The 17,960-nt window shown below is 38.7% G+C and overlaps 2 protein-coding genes across 5 annotated transcripts; both read left to right on the top strand.

The window, feature by feature from the left end:
* Positions 1-373: 373 nt before the first annotated feature.
* LOC307026633 (collagen alpha-1(XV) chain-like) lies at positions 374-6,632 on the top strand. Of its 4 annotated transcripts, none has more exons than XR_013804418.1 (7): positions 374-3,705; positions 3,928-4,056; positions 4,403-4,450; positions 4,550-4,612; positions 4,729-4,925; positions 5,273-5,388; positions 6,279-6,632. XR_013804418.1 is itself a non-coding variant. In XM_079662188.1 (7 exons), exons 3-6 carry the CDS (start codon positions 3,928-3,930, stop codon positions 4,912-4,914), a joined length of 426 nt encoding a protein of 141 aa, XP_079518314.1. In that variant the 5' UTR covers positions 374-3,116; positions 3,642-3,705; the 3' UTR covers positions 4,915-4,925; positions 5,273-6,632. The 4 variants fall into 4 exon arrangements, 3 of the variants coding, with proteins under 3 accessions (XP_079518314.1, XP_079518315.1, XP_079518313.1); XM_079662188.1 differs by having other exon boundaries at positions 374-3,116; positions 3,642-3,705; positions 5,273-6,632; XM_079662189.1 differs by having other exon boundaries at positions 374-3,128; positions 3,642-3,705; positions 5,273-6,632.
* A 141-nt stretch (positions 6,633-6,773) lies between these two features.
* LOC307026631 (gamma-glutamyl hydrolase-like) lies at positions 6,774-16,154 on the top strand. The gene is made up of 14 exons (XM_079662183.1): positions 6,774-6,919; positions 7,008-7,109; positions 7,481-7,602; positions 10,571-10,659; positions 11,129-11,362; positions 11,951-11,977; positions 12,209-12,317; positions 12,422-12,472; positions 14,145-14,229; positions 14,314-14,452; positions 15,076-15,182; positions 15,392-15,482; positions 15,578-15,712; positions 15,790-16,154. Exons 1-14 carry the CDS (start codon positions 6,905-6,907, stop codon positions 15,906-15,908), a joined length of 1,425 nt encoding a protein of 474 aa, XP_079518309.1. The 5' UTR covers positions 6,774-6,904; the 3' UTR covers positions 15,909-16,154.
* Positions 16,155-17,960: the final 1,806 nt, after the last annotated feature.

Here is a 17,960-nt window from a genome sequence, read left to right as displayed (position 1 = left end):
AGGGGGTCTGGGGGGGTCCGAAAACCAGTCAGGTTTAACCCTAACCCTAACATGTCACCCACTGACACATTAAAAAATGTTCTAGGGTTTAACCCTAACCCTAACATGTCAGTGGGTCCCCAGACCCCCCCAATAAAGCAAAAATGCACGTTTCAGAGTGGCCTTTTATTGTGGCCAGCCTAAGGCACACCTGTGCAATAATCATGCTGTCTAATCAGCATCTTGATATGCCACACCTGTGAGGTGGGATGGATTATCTCTTCAAAGGAGAAGTGCTCACTATCACAGATTTTTTCAGATTTGTGAACAATATTTGAGAGAAATGGTTATTTTGTGTATTTAGAAAATGTTTTAGATCTTTGAGTTCATCTCATGAAAAATGGGAACAAAAACAAAAGTGTTGCATTTATATTTTTGTTCAGTGCATAAACATAATGAATCATAACATATCTTTTGAAAATATTGATTTGAAGAACATAAAGAAAGTTGTAGTATAGTAAGTGTAAAAAAAAAGTAACATGCGTAAATATTAATGAATTAAAAGATTATGGAAATTAAGTAATAAATTATGTGGAACATTTAAAAATAAAATAGTATAGTATGTTGATAAAATAAAATAGTCATAGTATTGTTTTGTAAAATATGAAAAAGGTTATAGTAAAGTGTGTAGAATAAATATCATGTATTAAAAGAAAAATATAGTTAGTGAAAAATACGATAAAAGGTCAGTATAATAAAGTAATTCTATAGAAAATAAAATAACGTTATTGCAGGTAGAAAAACCTGAAAGTAGTCATCGTATATTATGTCAAAAATATCATGAAAAGATGTCTTCACAGTACAGTGTGGAAAAATGGTTGTATAGTAAGACGAAAATAAAAAAAATAGTTAGAGTATAATGTTTTGAAAAATATGAAAAAAAACTGTAGAGTATGTTGTGAAATATATTATAAGGGGAGGGAGGGGATAGAGTTCAGCCTCCTGACAGCTTGGTGGAAAAAACTGTTTATATAAAAATTATAGGTTATATGAATAAATAAAAAGACGCATCCAATTCAGAATGAAATAACTATATTGCACACATTTCTCCAACACAACACACAGATAGATCCATATGTATAATCAAAATAACTACACAAATTAAATAACAATATCACAAAATAAACATGAATATAAAAGTAGTAGGAAACATACATTAATAAATAAAAAGACTAAATTGCACAGATCTTTCAACACACAAACCGAACAGAACACACGTTAAAAAAATGTTTTTACAAATAAAATATATATTTTTGTATTTGTGTTTACAATATTGGACCGATAGTCGCACATACAGACTATAATGTCCGAATAGAGAATCTACCTACACCTGAATAATGCTTATTGTAGCCTACTTGTATCCATGTTGAGAGTGAAGGACACACAGCACAGGCACAATCTGGCAGCGGGGTGCACTGACGCTAATAGTGGATCAATAAGTAAGTGGACAGCGCGTGGTGCTGAAATAGCTAACATGCGGTGTGTGGTTTGAAAAAAATAACACCAGCTCAGTAAATCATTCAAATGTAATGTTTACTTAGGATATCAAAACATTGACAACAAATCTGAGAAGCCGCTTGATCATGGAGGGCAAGGGGTGGCGGTGCATATGCTGCCATCCCAGCTGCCACCCCAGTTGGCAGCTTTATTTTGAAAGAAAAGTTTTGGCTCATCGGGCATTTATGAGAGAAAATCCCTAATGTCCGAGTGCAAGGGAATGCAGCACAAGACGCGAGCCTTGTAACCCCTCCCCCGGCCCTGGCGCGAGCAGAGAAAAGTGATTGACGGGGATTTCATTTGAACGGAACGGCACAAAACGAGAAGCAATTTAAAATATAATTGGCTTTTAACATGGGACTGAAATGGGACTAAAGTGGACGATCCTCACTTTGGGCAGGTCTAGCCAGAGGTTCTGGCATTTGATTATGTTCTGGCCCGCCATCTAGTGGCTCAGAAAAAAATTGTCCCAAGGCCAAACTTACTGCTGTAGAACATAACACAACTTCCTACACTAATTCTTTCTTGGCATAACATATCTCACAAAAGATGGGCTACAACATGTCAGTACTGTGGGCCTATATTACACACATCTTTTAATTAAGCCTCCAGTATTGAAAATTATTCAAAGGACTTGTCAGTACAATTACCTTTGAGGTGTTTGCTAAATGAAGTTGACTAAATCAATAACGTTAAAGTGGTTTTTTATAACGTTTTTATTGCAGGGCTACACATGATCCTTCTGAAATAAGACGGTTGAAAAATGATTCCAATGTTAGTTGCTGAACTGACGACGAAACACAGGCAGCTAACAAGCAGCAATAGAGTTAAGGTTACCGGCATCATTTAATAACAAGCTTAATAAAGCCCAACTAAATAAATGAGATGTTACAGGTGCATACATACCTTTTATCTTTTGAGCAATTCTCTTCTTCTTCTTTCTAAACTGGGCACCTGATGCCTTGTGCCTTTTTTTCTCCATCACCGTAGTGTCAGCAGAAAGTATTAAAAAATAATGATTACAAAAAAATGCAAAAAAAATATATAAAATATATTTTAAGATCATGTTTAATCATCTGATTCGTCTGTACATTGCTGTTTTAGTCTGTGTTCTTGTAATTAGTGTCTACAGTGTGTGCCTATTGAGCTGTTTAGAGCCATGTGGGACAAAACCCGATCATGCCCTCCCTCTCGATGTCTAAGGCCCTGTCTCAGGTCGACTATTTTCATTTCCTCGCTCCTCGGTCCTCGGTCTCACCGGAAGTTGATTTGTCTGCGCCATCTTGAGTACCGTCCCATGGCTCTTATTTCTGCCGGAGGACCGAGGATTGAGGAACGAGGAGCGATAATGGAGGAGCGATAATCGAGGAACCACCAGTCAACCCTCCGATGAAATCCTCAGATACTCGCCCCGCCCCCTTACTGTTTATCGCTCACTGATTGGACGATGCAGTGCATGCACTGATCTCATGCTTCTTGTTCTTGACATGAGAGCAGTACCCCAGCGGAGTGAAGAAAATAAATGAGGGGACCCCCAGGGCCCCCGGGACTCTCTGGGATCCCCTTAAGATACGGCTCAGGTACAATTCATTGTAAGAGCCACTTAAGAACATTTGTATTTGAGTAAAACATGATTATGTCAGCATGAAAGATAACAGTCTTGAGTATCAATCAAATGAATACCACTGTTTTTGTATCATTTTTTATATATTGACATAGGTTGACCAAGCTTATGATTCTGTTTGTTAGGGTTCTGGTATAAGGTCATATATTTCATTATTTACTTCAGTATTATTCTAGTAAGATGCTGGAATTCTGAAAGTTTCGATTGCAACATGTTTTTGACGGTATAACTATGTTTTAAGTATTAAATGTGTCAATATGTTAAAGCATTTGCTATTGAAGACTAAAGGGCAACTGGGCGAGATGTAATCTGGGGGGGGAAATCATCTGCCATGATGAAACTGTCATTTACTGTTAATAAACTTGTTCAAGTTGTACCCGCTTGTTATATCGTACAGAAATCTTCCAGGTTCACATATCATTTTAGTAGCTGTTCAAACAGTTATAATGTGCTGGGCTAAAATGTAGATTTGTTCCGGTAGGTTTGACCGTTGCCGGCCCCCCGGACATCCTGGACCTTCGGGACCTTCGGGTAGCTCTTCATCTGTAAGTGAGCTTGTTTCTTCTAATGGAGCAGAAAAAATAATACTGTATATGCAAAAAATAGATCTGATCAACAAGCCCTGGAGGACAACCAAGGCCATTTCATTATGTTGAAACAACAGTGATACACCAGCATGCTCTTCACATTTGAGTGATTTCACAATTTCATGAGAATAACAAGTTTCCAGAGATGGTTTGAGTTTTTCTCCTCTCTTTTTTCTTCAGATGAAGACATTTACGTCCCGTGAGAGTATGATGCAGCACACGGTCAGAGACACAGAGGGAACCATGGCCTACGTCACGTCAACAGGAAGTCTCTTCATCAAAGTCTCTCAGGGCTGGAAAGAGATCCAGGTATTTAGAAATCTGACATCTAATCACTCTGTGCTTAAGATAAGCACTGATCTCAATACCAAAGCAAATTTAGAAGCACAAGAGAGCAGGGCCTTTTAACCCTGGGTACTGAAAACTTTTTTAAATGTACAGTCTCACTATTTGGGAAAATCTTCTATCATTAAAGAAGGAAGGGTTTGACAAAATTCTCTTTATTGATACAAACCAAGCGTATTTCATGAAACAAAGTTGAAGTGGACTTTGATGGCTATTAGTTGTACTTACAGCACATTTAATATTAAGAAAGCATGAGCTCAAATTACACAAATGACATGTAATGCTTAATTTTTCTGTGTTTTATCTACAGCTTGGAAGTCTGACCTACCTCTCCAATAACATTATCCCTCAAGATGAGGTACTTTTAAAAAAAATGTCATTGCTTTTACCGAGTAAAAGAAACAATATTTATATGCAGTATTTATCCAATTAACATGTATTTTTGTTATTCGTTTAGCCTCGCATTGCATATCAGATAAGAGGAGAGACGATGGAAAGAATACGTTCCGTTAATGAAAGGGTGAGTGCCATGAGTGGTGGAATTCAAAGGAACTGCTTGCTTTTTACTCCGCTACAATTACCTGACAGCCTAAATAACAGATATTCGGTATCAATAACCATCTTCTCCCCCTGCAGCTGACCCTGGTGGCTCTGAACCAGCCTCACTCGGGTCACATGACGGGGCTAGACACGGCCGACCGCCTGTGCTACGAGCAGGCCAAGGCCATGGGTCTGGCTCCAAACTACCGCGCCTTCATTTCCTCCAACAGGCAGGACCTGGTTCACGTGGTCTATCCCGGGTTCAGGGAGAATGACCGGTGACCAACCTCAGGGTGAGTCAGCCACCTTGCTCCGTTTAGATTAGATGTAAATGATTGATCCCAAACTGGGACATGTTGTTGTTGCAGCAGCTTGTTAACAAGGCAAAGTCAAAATGTCAAAATGGTTTGGGTTGGAATTAGAAAATGTGTAAGGTGTATATCAAATTTCTGAGAATTACTTTGTAAGAAGCAACTTTTAATGGCACTTTCTAGATAGGGATATTATGGCATCAGTAATCTCCACACTTTGTGAAGAAGTAAACAACGGAAATGGGACTTATTTGCATTAAAGTTGCGTCATGCTGTATCCCTCCACAGACAAGTGGCTGCATCTAACTCACTCTGCGTCTTCTTTTCAGGGAGATGTGATGTTTAGAAACTGGCGAGAAATCTTCCCCGGCGACGGGGGGCCGCTGGATGCCAGAATACCCCTCTACTCCTTTGACGGTCGGGACGTTATAGTTGATCCTTTCTGGTAAGCTAACGGTTTTCTGTTCATTCAGTCAATCATTTACGCTTTGTATATATAGCACTTTTCATACACAAAAGCTGGGTGCAACAAGTATGAATATTAGTATTAATTAGATATTAATGCTGAATTGCACATTAAAGGTAAACGATTAACAGCACATTTTGAAAATAAATAGGAACAAGACCACAGTGCCACAGTGACGCGTCCTAAAACCCGGAAGTAAGTTAGCATTTTACCACATGGTTCCTTCGACAAAAACCAATGCAATTTCTCCTTAGGATTTTGGAAAATAGCTCATAACATGAAATCAGATGAGTCCATTTAAGAATGTAATTTATCGTTTGTTGTTTGTTAAATGACTGTATCTTCTAACTCTTTGCCTTTTTTTCTATTTTTTGTAAAAAAAAATATGTTTTTAGTTTTCTGCACAATGTCAAACAAATTCCATCTAGTGTAGGGATACAATTAATTAATTTCATACTAAAACAAAGAAGACTAACAAAATATTTTTTAAGGGAGAAAATCACATGTGTTTGTATAAATATTGGTTCTTTGTTCAATAAAGTTTTCTTTTCATAATCTGGTCTTCTTTTATTCTGAATTCAGTCAAAATTGAAAAGTGCAAATATCTGCAAGGTGTGTCTGAAATGTTGTGGGAATAAGTGTTCATTTTCCTAGCCCTATAAAGTAAAACTCTTTAGTCTTCTTAATATACCAAATAAACTCACAAAAGTCAAGGAGATACATATTGGGTTAAGGTCCGACAGACACAAGAAAGATTGTGAGTCCACCAGCTATGCCCATTGAAAATGTGTTTTAAAAACAAAACCTTTTTAGAAGGTAAGACTTCCTGTAAACAACCAAACTATTCATACATTGCTGGTGAATTACAGCTGGTGACAAAAGGAGCTGAACCCTGGAAAGAATCTAAGATGGGGACTAGTTTAACTGGTTGTACCCGCTGTCAAGAAAAAACAGGGAATGCATGTTAAACGGCATATTCTGGGTGAGAGAAACAAGTAGGAATAAGAAGAGGGAGCGTTTGGCCATTTCACACGAAGGGATCCCAGGTACTGTAAAGGTTTTATCTCTTTCATTCTGTGTTTTTACCAAAAAGCTGGACCCAGTTTAAACGCATTACATTTTATGAGAAGTTTAGTATGTCTTCCATGTTGCAGGTGTTCATTTAAAACAAAGGACTTTGCGAAAAAGGTACCAATAGCCCAGGATTTGTATATCCTTGTCCCCTTGTGTAAGCAATTGGACAAAGATCATAGACTGAGGCCAAAAAACGTTGTTCTTTTAGTTTTCTGTTTGTTCCAATGAATATGGTAAAGGCTCAGTAGCTGCCTGTGAACTTAGTTTTGCACCAAAGGTTAAAGGTTGTGTAAAAAAAACTGTGATGCTCTTCAAACATGTTTTCCTTCCAAAGGTCTCGCATTGAATAAAAAAAACCTCCAAAAGTAGGTTTGTACTCTGTAGATACAGCAGCAGTGGAAGGTGATTTCTTCAGGTTGACATGAAGGCATTCCAGGTACTGTAACCTTTATTGTTTTCCTTTGTTTGGTTTATAACCAAATAGTTGACCTAGTTTAACCATGTCATGTTATTTGGCTGTGAAGATGCTGTTTGTGCTCCTCCTGGCTGCTGCAGCCGGGGGCCAGTCGCTGCACTTCGGAAAGTGCCCCCATCCTCCGGTTCAACAGGACTTCAACGTTTCCAAGGTAAAATAAAATAAAATAATGTAAATCTCTGCTTTTATTGACGTGTTTAAACTGGTCCATTTGTGCAGAGTCCACATTCTTGCTTTTTTGACATGTAGAGTATTATTATTATATCATAGGTCGTTTTAGTGTCCTATTGAGTCAATAATGGGATTCACTACAGCTGCCTTTGTACATTTTTAAATGTTTGATATTACCATGAAACTTGCCCAGTTGTATACTTGATGAATTTAGGAAAGATCTACGTGCTCAAATAGACAAAGTTAGTCTAATATTCACTATTGAATGTTTCCTTTCTTTCCACTAGCAAGATGAACCAGTTTGTTAATGATTCTGGATGCTGATAACAATCTGTGTTCTCTTCTCCTTAGTACATGGGAACCTGGTATGAGATCGAGAAGCTCCCCGCTCTGTTTGAAAAAGGAACATGTAACCAAGCCACATACAGTCTGCTGAGCGATGGGACCGTCAAAGTTCTCAACGCAGAGCTGCTGTAAGGATTGAGTTAAAAACTATATTTGAAACATTGTTCTTAAAAGTTGCCTTTTGCATGGGAACACGTATGGGTGTAATGCATAGGCGCTTTCACACTGCAGTACTTTTCCCACAAAGGTTCATGAGAACTTAGTTCATCAGAACTCTTTAGTTCTGATGAATTAAGTACAGATCGCGTTCACACCGGAATAAATCCCTGGGGGTGGATTAGGAAAATGACGTCACTTCTTCTTCTGCTTTGGGTTTACTCGCAGGCCGCAAACAACTTCACGCCGTATACTGCCACCCGAAGTCCCCAGCCGGAAGTCCCCGGAGTTGGGGACCGGCTTCAGTAGAAGCTGCTGGGAGTCCCAGCAGCTTCTACTGAAGCCTTCCGAGTAAATCTCCAGAACGCCGACACCTCCTCATCGCCACCGCTCCCATGTTTTATTTTGTGTTGCCATATGTTAGTCTCTCTGCGTTTCTGCGCTGGGCCAATGCTAATGCTAATAATGCTAATGCTAGGATAATAAAATGACGGCTTCACAAAACTTTTTTTGAGTTTTACGGGCGTGGTTTGCAATCCGCCCAGCCAATCAGAAATAGGAACCTTTTTCTCCCACGAAAGTCCCTGCTCTCTAGCAGGGACGGAAAAGGGGGTAAAAAGGTAAAAAGAATGTGAAAAAAAAATAAAAAAAAAAAGAAGTTCTTGGGAGGAAAAAAAAAGCAACTTGCAGGTTTTTTTTTTTTTACTACATTTATGCTTAACCTTGCCTGAAAATTACAATTAAAAATGTTAATGCAGGATTTGATATGTTTTACAAGACATAAGGGCAGGAATTGAGAGGAAAAGGAGCCGTTTTGAGCTCTGCTACTAAAAACTGCTTCTTTTAACGTCATACGTCAAACGCGTCATATTACGTCATATGGGGGAGTTAACTTTCTCAGACTCGTTCTCTGCCCAATCCGCGCTAGTAGTTTGTAGTTGGTTTGAGCGGTTGTGATTTAGTGAGCTGGTATTTTTTCGGTAATTTTACATTGCATTTCACCATTTATAATCATGGTGAACTTGTGTTTGTGCAGGTTGCACAAACTCAAGCCTGTCCGGGCATCGAGTCCACAGTTTCCCTCACGGGAAAAGGACCGGAGCTAGCGTTCGTTCCTGGGTGCGTTGTGCACCCACCTCCCTGCAGCACATACTCCGTCTCCACAGCTTTATCAAGAAACCGTATTACATCGCTGCTCTCTCTCCCCTCCGGTACACGGCACCGTAGGCGTAGTGTGGAGTTGCATTAGGTAACGCTGTGGTGGCTGTACTGCTCCAGCCGTCTCCTTTGGGTTTGTTTGTTTCCCCCTGTCTGTTTTGTTTGTGTGGGCGTGGTGGCTGTCACTCCTGGCTCCCGGCTCAACCTCCACTCACCTGCTGCAATCAGCTGTGCACCCTCCCCGACTACACACCTGCTTTCCATCAAGCCATTTACAACGGCATATCAACGGAGGCTCCACAACCTTTCTCCGCCAGATCGTCAAGTATCAGCCGTATCTCGCGTCTCCCCTCCGGTACACAGTACCGTAGTGTGGAGTTGCATTAGTTTCTGTTATGGATCAGTATCAACAGTCCTGCCAGTAACATTACTATATTATCAATACTACTTTAGTTATAGCCTGATATATGATTGCTAACTTTACAATGTTGTTATGTGACTGACGTTAGCTAACATGCTAACGCCGGTCTCTCACCAAGACAGCTACTCTGTTCTCCACTGGTTCTCCACACACCAAAGCTCCATTTCTCTCCGATGGCCGTTATTTTTTCTAATCCTTGGCTCCTCCTGGTCTCTTGGACGCCTAGCAGGCTCATAATTATAATCATATTCATTCGAATATATATTTTCAACCTCTTCTGTGTCAAAACTAGCATTGTGGTCCATGTTTATTCATTCGTTAGACCGGCCGCTCTCCCCCTTGTTTCCCCCATGTTACATCACACGCGGGAGGTCACGTGTGGAGGCTTTTTTATGCGGAAGTGAAAATGTCTTACAAAAATGTCAAATGTCAAATGTCCACACTATAGCTTCAAAAAAAGCTTGGAGCTGGGCGTGTCTGAAGCTTGGGGATTTTATTCGAGCACCGCGACCAACAACCAATCACATGAATGTCCCGCCCCCGGCATACAAAGCAAAAAACCCTGGGGATTTTATGCGAGCAATATATATATATATATATATATATATAGCAATATATATATATATATATATATATATATATATATATATAAACTCCCCAAACAGGCGAAAACCTACCAGTTTCACCGACTGTCTCTGCCACCTCCCTCCATGCCTGGTTCCTCCGGTTTGTATCCCAGTAAATAGTTCTGGTCGTAAAGAACCGGGTGATTTGCTACCGTAATTTCTCGTTTGGAATATGAGGAAATGAACTGCGGTCTGGCTCTCCCAGCTTGCACGCGGTTTGATTGGCTAGCGCTTGAACTGTCAGATTTGCATAAACGGGATTTGATTGGCTGACGCTGGCTACTCCGGCGTCTCCGGCTTCAGAAGTTGAACATTGTTCAACTTTTGCAGCCTGAAACGCCAGGAAAGCTCCGCTCTCCTACCCACAATTGAGTTCGGCGAAAAGCGAGGCAACGTGACGTCACCCCATTCAAAGTGAATAGGCAGACGCGTTGGAAACCGTTTTTGAAGGAGTCGAAGCTGTAGTGTGGACGGGCCGTTACTAAAACGACGCCAGATGTCACTGTAGTGTATATTTCTGTATATTTTTGGGAAAATCTAGTGTATTCATCATTTTCCTACACATTTATTCACTGGTGTCTCTAACCTGCAAGTTGCTCTTTAACTCATTTTAGTTCCGGCTCTTTTTCGTGTGAACGCGACATTTCGGAACTATATCGGAACTAAAGTGGGAAAAGTACTGCGGTGTGAACGCGGCTCATGTCTTTTACTCTCTCTTTCTCCCTCTCTCCTCAGGTCTAACGGGAAGATTAATTCAATTGAGGGTGTTGCCAAAGTTAAAAACTCAACCCAACCTGCTATTCTGGATGTGAGCTTCTTCAAAGGTAAATATACTGTGGATATGTTTAGTTTTAGTTTTTAAAGGAGCCAGTTCGTGTGAATTACAGGGGAAAAACTAAAAGTATAGCATGTCAAAACTAAAACCCAGAAATTAGTTGGCATGTGACGATCCGGTTCCCTCGACTGTTTTTGGATGTGTTTTTGTTTAGAAGCCTGAAAAAACGAGTTACGGTGGATTTTGTTCTATGACATAAGAGAGGTCAGTAAATGCCTTACTGTTGAATTTTAAAATGGCGGTTGCTAACAAGTTTCGAAATGAAACTACCAATCGTCATCACATGTAAGTTTGATGTGTGTTTTGCACAGATTTTAGTGTTTCAAAATGCAATAGTTGTTGTTTTTTGTCAATGGATCCTTGTGGGGCCAACTTCCAGGTTACAAAATTGTGTCGTCACTGTCCCACTTTACAGGAGGACCTTACATAACTTTAATTCTGTCCATGTCTGTGTGCAGGAGTTCCAGACAGCCCCTACTGGGTGCTCTCCACCGACTACCAGTCTTATTCTCTGGTGTACTCCTGTACTGATTACTACGGCTCATTCCACATCGACTTCGCTTGGATCCTGGCTCGCACTCGGCTGTTGAATAAGGAAGTCGTCAGTCAGTTACATGATGAGTTGGTTTCTGCTGGGGTCAACATAAACAAACTTTTAGTCAGCGATCAGGCTGGATGTGAGCGAAGCAAAGGTAAGATCCATGAGGAAGGGGAGCAAAGTGCTTCATTTATAGTGGCTATTGAGGATGCATTTTTTGCCTCTGCTGTATTAAAGTTTTAATAATAATATTCTAATATTGTGTTATGTTGTGGGTTCCACCTCTGTGGTTTGCATGTCCAATTTAAACATGAACAAAAGCTCAGAAATCTGGCTATAGTGCAATATTATTTATTATCCCAGAATTAGATTAATTTACAAAATACATAATTACATCCTAGGTTAATTATAACTGACAGATGTTTGTTTTTGAAGTTGTAAAGACGCATTTTTTGAACAGCAACTATTTTTAAATAAATATATTTTATGTCATTGTCGAGGACAATCATTCTGTTCATAAAATGATGGTTTAACAGCTTAAGAGTTATCATTTTATTTTATTTCAAATATGAACAAAAAGAAATACAAGCAAAGAATAAATGAACTGTCTTTTCTCACCAGGAATAAATAAATGACAGAGAAACATATTCAGTCTAATGCTAAAACTGAAAATGCTTTACATTAAGAACATTGATCTTGTTCTTTTGCATTTCTCTAACATGTCTTCTCTTTTATTCGTCAGCCAAGATAAATGAAAGACCCATCATTGGTAAGTTATAAATGCCTTGTTTATGGGAATGTTACATTATGATAATAAGTTACATTTTGATTGGGGAAAGCAGGTCCTATCCAGACATGCATTATTGTGAAAGAATAATTAAATGCATTGATAGTTATTTCTAAACGACTCCCACTTCCACTTGAGATTTAGATATCATCTTAGAACTCTGTGATGGAGGTTGCCGATTGCTTACAAATGATTGTGTTTTTCCCTCAAAAGGAATACTGGCCCAAAACAGTCGTTACCTTCCTCCAGATTCGACAGGTTACATCGCCTCCTCCTATGTAAAGTTCCTGGAGTCGGGGGGAGCGAGGGTTGTCCCTATCATGTAAGCATTTAACATTTATTTGTACATGTTTATCCTCCAAGAGCTTATGCAACTCCAATATTTTTTAAGAAAAACGTTTGACCTCACGTTTTTTGTTTCTACAGGGCTAACCGGGAAGCAGAGGAGTATAAAAGACTGTTCAACTCAATTAATGGGTATAGTAATAGCAATATGATTATAACACATTTGGATTTGTTTGGGCTTTTCCCCATTCATTTATATTAAAATGTTTATTCCTCTATGAACACTTTTATAAAAAATTCTAAATGACTCGCAGCTTATTAACCTTAAAAAGGTTTGCCATTGAGCTCCAAACCCAAAAGGCCTTTTACTATATTTCCATACTGTTGGGACAGAACCTCTGCTCCGCGCCGTTCCTATATGAGCGGGTTCTCAAAAGAAGGAACATTTCAAAGCAGCCAGGATAAGGGTTAAACAATAATCAGTTTTAATGGTAAAACATACAATACATCACCGAATCACGAAGCACTCTGCAACAGCAGCTTCAGAATGCAGAATGCTCCGGGCCCAAGTTCTACCACCACGTGAGACACGTCTCAGGAACGGCCAGTCAGAAACAAGAGCGCCGATCTTCAAAATGATCACAACATTTATACACAGATGGGGAGGAGTTTTGTCGCTTGCTCTTCCCTAGCTATTTGTTATTGGCGAGTTCACTTCTGAGCGAGCTAGCCAGTGAGTTGGCAGTGTTCCATTGGTCGGTTTCACTTCCGGGCGGGACCCGAGGCACTGAGTCAGCAGTTTGTCGATTCCATCTGTTTCGCTCCTCTGTGTGTGTGTGTGTGTGTGTGTGTGTGTGTGTGTGTGTGTGTGTGTGTGTGTGTGTGTGTGTGTGTGTGTGTGTGTGTGTGTGTGTGTGTGTGTGTGTGTGTGTGTGTGTGTGTGTGTGTGTGTGTGTGTGTGTGTGTGTGTGTGTGTGTGTGTGTGTGTGTGTGTGTGTGTGTGTGTGTGTGTGTGTGTGTGTGTGTGTGTGTGTGTGTGTGTGTCCCTCTGCCCTCAGGCAGTCCCCAAATCAATGATTTGGAGTCATGACAGAGGACTCTTTGACAGGACACATACTCATTCCCCTTAAACATCTTCAACACACACACACATCCTATCATGTATCTTATCACACAACAGTTTTCCCCTCTGAAAGCTATGCTTGTATAGATTTACCAGTCATCATCTCATGACATCTTTAGGATTAGGTAAATGACAAAGCTTAACTGTTCCCATGGCCTAAGGCCTTCCCTGAACTTCCCTTCACCCCAAAGTCAGCTTACTTTAGAATCAGAAGGACCATTGTCTCTCTAACTTGTGTGTGACCCAATCCTCTCCTGATCTGATAAGAGTCTTGCAGGAAACGCACGTACATTTCAACACCCCAACATCCTTATCGTTTCTTAACTAATGCATGCTGGACATGAATCACTAATTAACAGGACTTTAACTGCATTATATTTGAGGAAAACCCCCTTTGGCTTAATCAATAATAGTTTTAGCAATTAACAGAGGAAGCCAGAGACTCAGGGCCTCTCCCGATGTCTGGGAACTGCAAAGCAGATGTCAAAGGTCATTTGTATTATGCCTGCTCACAAATAGCCAAAAGAAACACCCTTTTGATTACACCTAAAAGTGGAAGAAAAGACTATTGCGCTATATTTATTATTACTAAGTAATGGGACATTGTTTCAGGAATATATGAAAAGCCTCTCTATATTTAAAGAGGAAAAATGTACTTTGTCCCTTCAAATTTAACACACACAAATATATGAGTTGATATTAAAATAAATATATCACAATACATAACTCCTCTGTCGACAGGATACTTTTCCCCGGTGGATCTGCGAACATTACGTCATCTGGTTATCAAAGAGCTTCAAAAATCTTTTATGAACTTGCTATTGAGGTAAAAAAAGAAACACAAATATTAGTACCTAAGTTTAAGTGCGTAGATGTGTGATTATGCTGCACACACTTTGTGATTTTCCAGGCAAACAAGAGAGGCGACTACTTTCCGGTGTGGGGGACCTGTCTCGGATATGAGCAGCTGGCCGTTTTGACGAGTGGAGAGGATATACTGACACGTACCAATACAAATTACGTGGCATTACCCCTGCTCTTTACCAAAGGTACGGCGACTACAGTGCATTATTAATGCTGTTCAACTTTCAGTGCCAGTAATTCAGTCTAGCCTCAGCTTTTTATTTCATTGAACCTTTTCTGCCATTCTTTAGTTTAACCTAAACATTTGGTGAAAATACATATTTTTCTGTATGTACAAATTCATGAAAAAAGGTACAGTATGCCAAAATAAATAAAAATGTGTATAGTATGTCAAATAAACTGAAATCATATTGTAAACATAAAAAGCATGGAATGGTATGCTGGAAAACATTTAGAAAAGTCTACTATACTGTGATGAAAATATATGAATTCAAAACACAGTATATGGAAACAATTGTGTAAAAATAATATGAATGGATTTCTAAAAACATGACAAAGTTAGAAGTATAATATGTCAAAAACATATGGTAAAAGTTATGACGTCTCAAAAAGTCGTAGTATATTATGTTCGAATAATATCATGAATTTCGAAAAATATGGAAAACAGTTTTAGTATAGCCTGTCTCTAATATCATGAATTTGAGATCTAGTATATGCAGTAGTATGTCAATTTTTTGGAAAACCATTTGATACAAATATTTATATTTATCTATATATGAATATCTCTTTTTCTTATACCCATTTCTAGAAGCAAAGCAGAGCCGGATGTTTAAAAGCTTTCCGGCTGAACTCATGGAAGCTCTGGCGTCCGAGCCACTGACGGGAAACTCTCACAAATGGAGCGTGTCACTGTTGGTACGCCATTTATTACACTTATAAAGAGAATACATTTTGAACGAGTGCAATACAAGAACTAAAGAACGTCTGTATTGCTGCGTTTTGGTAAAATATGAGCCTTTTTGAGTCCTTTGAGTCCCTTTTCTAAAATAATAGAAAGCAGAGAAAGAGAAAGCAGGCATTCATTTGATTGGGTACATTGTGACTAACCTATATGTTTCTTTCAGTCTCATAACTCAAATAAGGATCTGAAAAACTTTTACAAAGTTCTCTCTACCAATACGGATGGAGAAATAGAGTTTGTGTCAACCGTGGAAGGTAGTAATAATGCAGCATCACTGTATTGGTGCACGTTTACTGCAAAAGGGAACTTTTGTATTTAATACTTTCTCTAATCCCTTACCTCTCGGCAGCATACGATTACCCGATCTATGGGACACAGTGGCACCCGGAGAAGAATGCATTTGAATGGAGGAGGCCTTATATTTCCCATGCTCCATCAGCAGTGATGAGCACATTCTACATGGCTCAATTCTTTGTCAATGAAGGTATGAACATTAGGTTTTGTTTTTTTTAATTACATCATCTTGATTCTGTACTCTGATTTTATTTTCTTTACTTACAGCAAGAAATAACTTTCACACATTTGAATCTGAGGAGGAAGAGAGGAGTGCGCTGATTTATAATTACAACCCGGTTCACTCTGCGCCGAACAGTGACTTTGAGCAGAAATACATTTTCTGATGTTTGTGTGCGTGGTGCTTTTCCTTTGTGTCTTCTGGATGATTGAATTGATTGATTTTGCATTTGCTGTTCATTCCATTGAATTGAGTGTGATTCAAATATTGTTATTTGAAATATCATTAAATATTGTGTAACAAAAATTGTCACAAACAAATGTCATTGTAAAGTATGTCACAAAAAGTCATAAAACGTAACAGTGTGTTAACATTTATGAAAAGTCAATAAATATTAAAAAGTTCAAATATAGTAGGTCCAAATCTATGGAAACAAGTAATTGTAGTATTTGTAAAAAAAACAAAAGCATAATGACTCGTAACATATTTTTTGAAAATATTGATTTGAAGAACATAAAGAAAGTTCTAGTATAGTAAGTGTGAAAAAAAAGTAAAATGCGTAAATATTAATGAATTAAAAGATTATGGAAATTAAGTAATAAATTATGTGGAACATTTAAAAATAAAATAGTATAGTATGTTGAGAAAATAAAACAGTCATAGTATTGTTTTGTAAAATATGAAAAAAGTTATAGTAAAGTGTGTAGAATAAATATCATGTATTAAAAGAAAAATATAGTTAGTGAAAAATACGATAAAAGGTCAGTATAATAAAGTAATTCTATAGAAAATAAAATAACGTTATTGCAGGTAGAAAAACCTGAAAGTAGTCATCGTATATTATGTCAAAAATATCATGAAAAGATTTCTTCACAGTACAGTGTGGAAAAATGGTTGTATAGTAAGACGAAAATAAAAAAATAGTTAGAGTATAATGTTTTGAAAAATATGAAAAAAAACTGTAGAGTATGTTGTGAAATATATTATAAGGGGAGGGAGGGGATAGAGTTCAGCCTCCTGACAGCTTGGTGGAAAAAACTGTTTATATAAAAATTGTAGGTTATATGAATAAATAACAAGACGCATCCAATTCAGAATGAAATAACTATATTGCACACATTTCTCCAACACAATACACAGATAGATCCATATGTATAATCAAAATAACTACACAAATTAAATAACAATATCACAAAATAAACATGAATATAAAAGTAGTAGGAAACATACATTAATAAATAAAAAGACTAAATTGCACAGATCTTTCAACACACAAACCGAACAGAACACACGTTAAAAAAATAGGAAAATTATTTAGATAATACAAATAAAATATATATTTTTGTATTTGTGTTTACAATATTGTACCGATAGTCGCACATACAGACTATAATGTCCGAATAGAGAATCTACCTACACCTGAATAATGCTTATTGTAGCCTACTTGTATCCATGTTCAGAGTGAATGACACACAGCACAGGCACAATCTGGCAGCGGGGTGCACTGACGCTGATATATGCTGCCATCCCAGCTGCCACCCCAGTTGGCAGTTTTTGTTTTGAAAGAAAAGTTTTGACTCATCGGACATTTATGAGAGAAAATCCCTAATGTCCGAGTGCAAGGGAATGCAGCACAAGACGCGAGCCTTGTAACCCCTCCCCCGGCCCTGGCGCGAACATGGAACAGTGATTGACGGGGATTTCATTTGAACGGGAGGGCGCAAAACGAGAAGCAATTCAAAACGTAAGTGGCTTTTAACATGGGACTGAAATGGGGCTAAAGAGGACGATCCTCCCTTTGGGCAGGTCTAGCCAGAGGCTCTGGCATTTGATTATGTTCTGGCCCACCATCTAGTGGCTCAGAAAAAAATTGTCCCAAGGCCAAACTTACTGCTGAAGAACATAACACAACTTCCTACACTAATTCTTTCTTGGCATTTTTTCTCCATCACCGTAGGTATATATGTGTATGTATATATATTATACATATGCACACAGTAAGACATAAATAAAAGCACAACAATCAATGTATACAACAGTCACTTCAATATCTTTGAGAAATGTACATGCAAGACTGTCCATAGCAGCGTAAAAAGTGTCTGGTGCTGAATTTGGGTGTCTGAGTGTGTGTGGGGTGTTAAAGTCCAGTTCAACTGAGGGGAAGAGCGGAAGGGAGGGGAGAGAGGGGAGAGGGTTCAGCCTTCTGACAGCCTGGTGG

Source organism: Notothenia rossii (genome assembly GCF_949606895.1).
Source record: "Notothenia rossii genome assembly, chromosome: 12".
NCBI classification, from domain to species: Eukaryota; Metazoa; Chordata; class Actinopteri; order Perciformes; family Nototheniidae; genus Notothenia; species Notothenia rossii.
The sequence above is the reverse complement of the archived record's forward strand: the minus strand, read 5'-3'. Positions and strand labels throughout refer to the sequence as shown.

Coding starts and splice junctions, on each gene's coding strand:
- LOC307026633 (XM_079662188.1), top strand. CDS start 3,928: ATGAAGACATTTACGTCCCGTGAGAGTATGATGCAGCACACGGTCAGA. Junction 4,057..4,402: donor AGGGCTGGAAAGAGATCCAG/GTATTTAGAAAT, acceptor TTTTATCTACAG/CTTGGAAGTCTGACCTACCT. Junction 4,613..4,728: donor TACGTTCCGTTAATGAAAGG/GTGAGTGCCATG, acceptor CTCCCCCTGCAG/CTGACCCTGGTGGCTCTGAA.
- LOC307026631 (XM_079662183.1), top strand. Junction 12,318..12,421: donor GCGAGGGTTGTCCCTATCAT/GTAAGCATTTAA, acceptor TTGTTTCTACAG/GGCTAACCGGGAAGCAGAGG. Junction 14,230..14,313: donor TTTATGAACTTGCTATTGAG/GTAAAAAAAGAA, acceptor GTGATTTTCCAG/GCAAACAAGAGAGGCGACTA.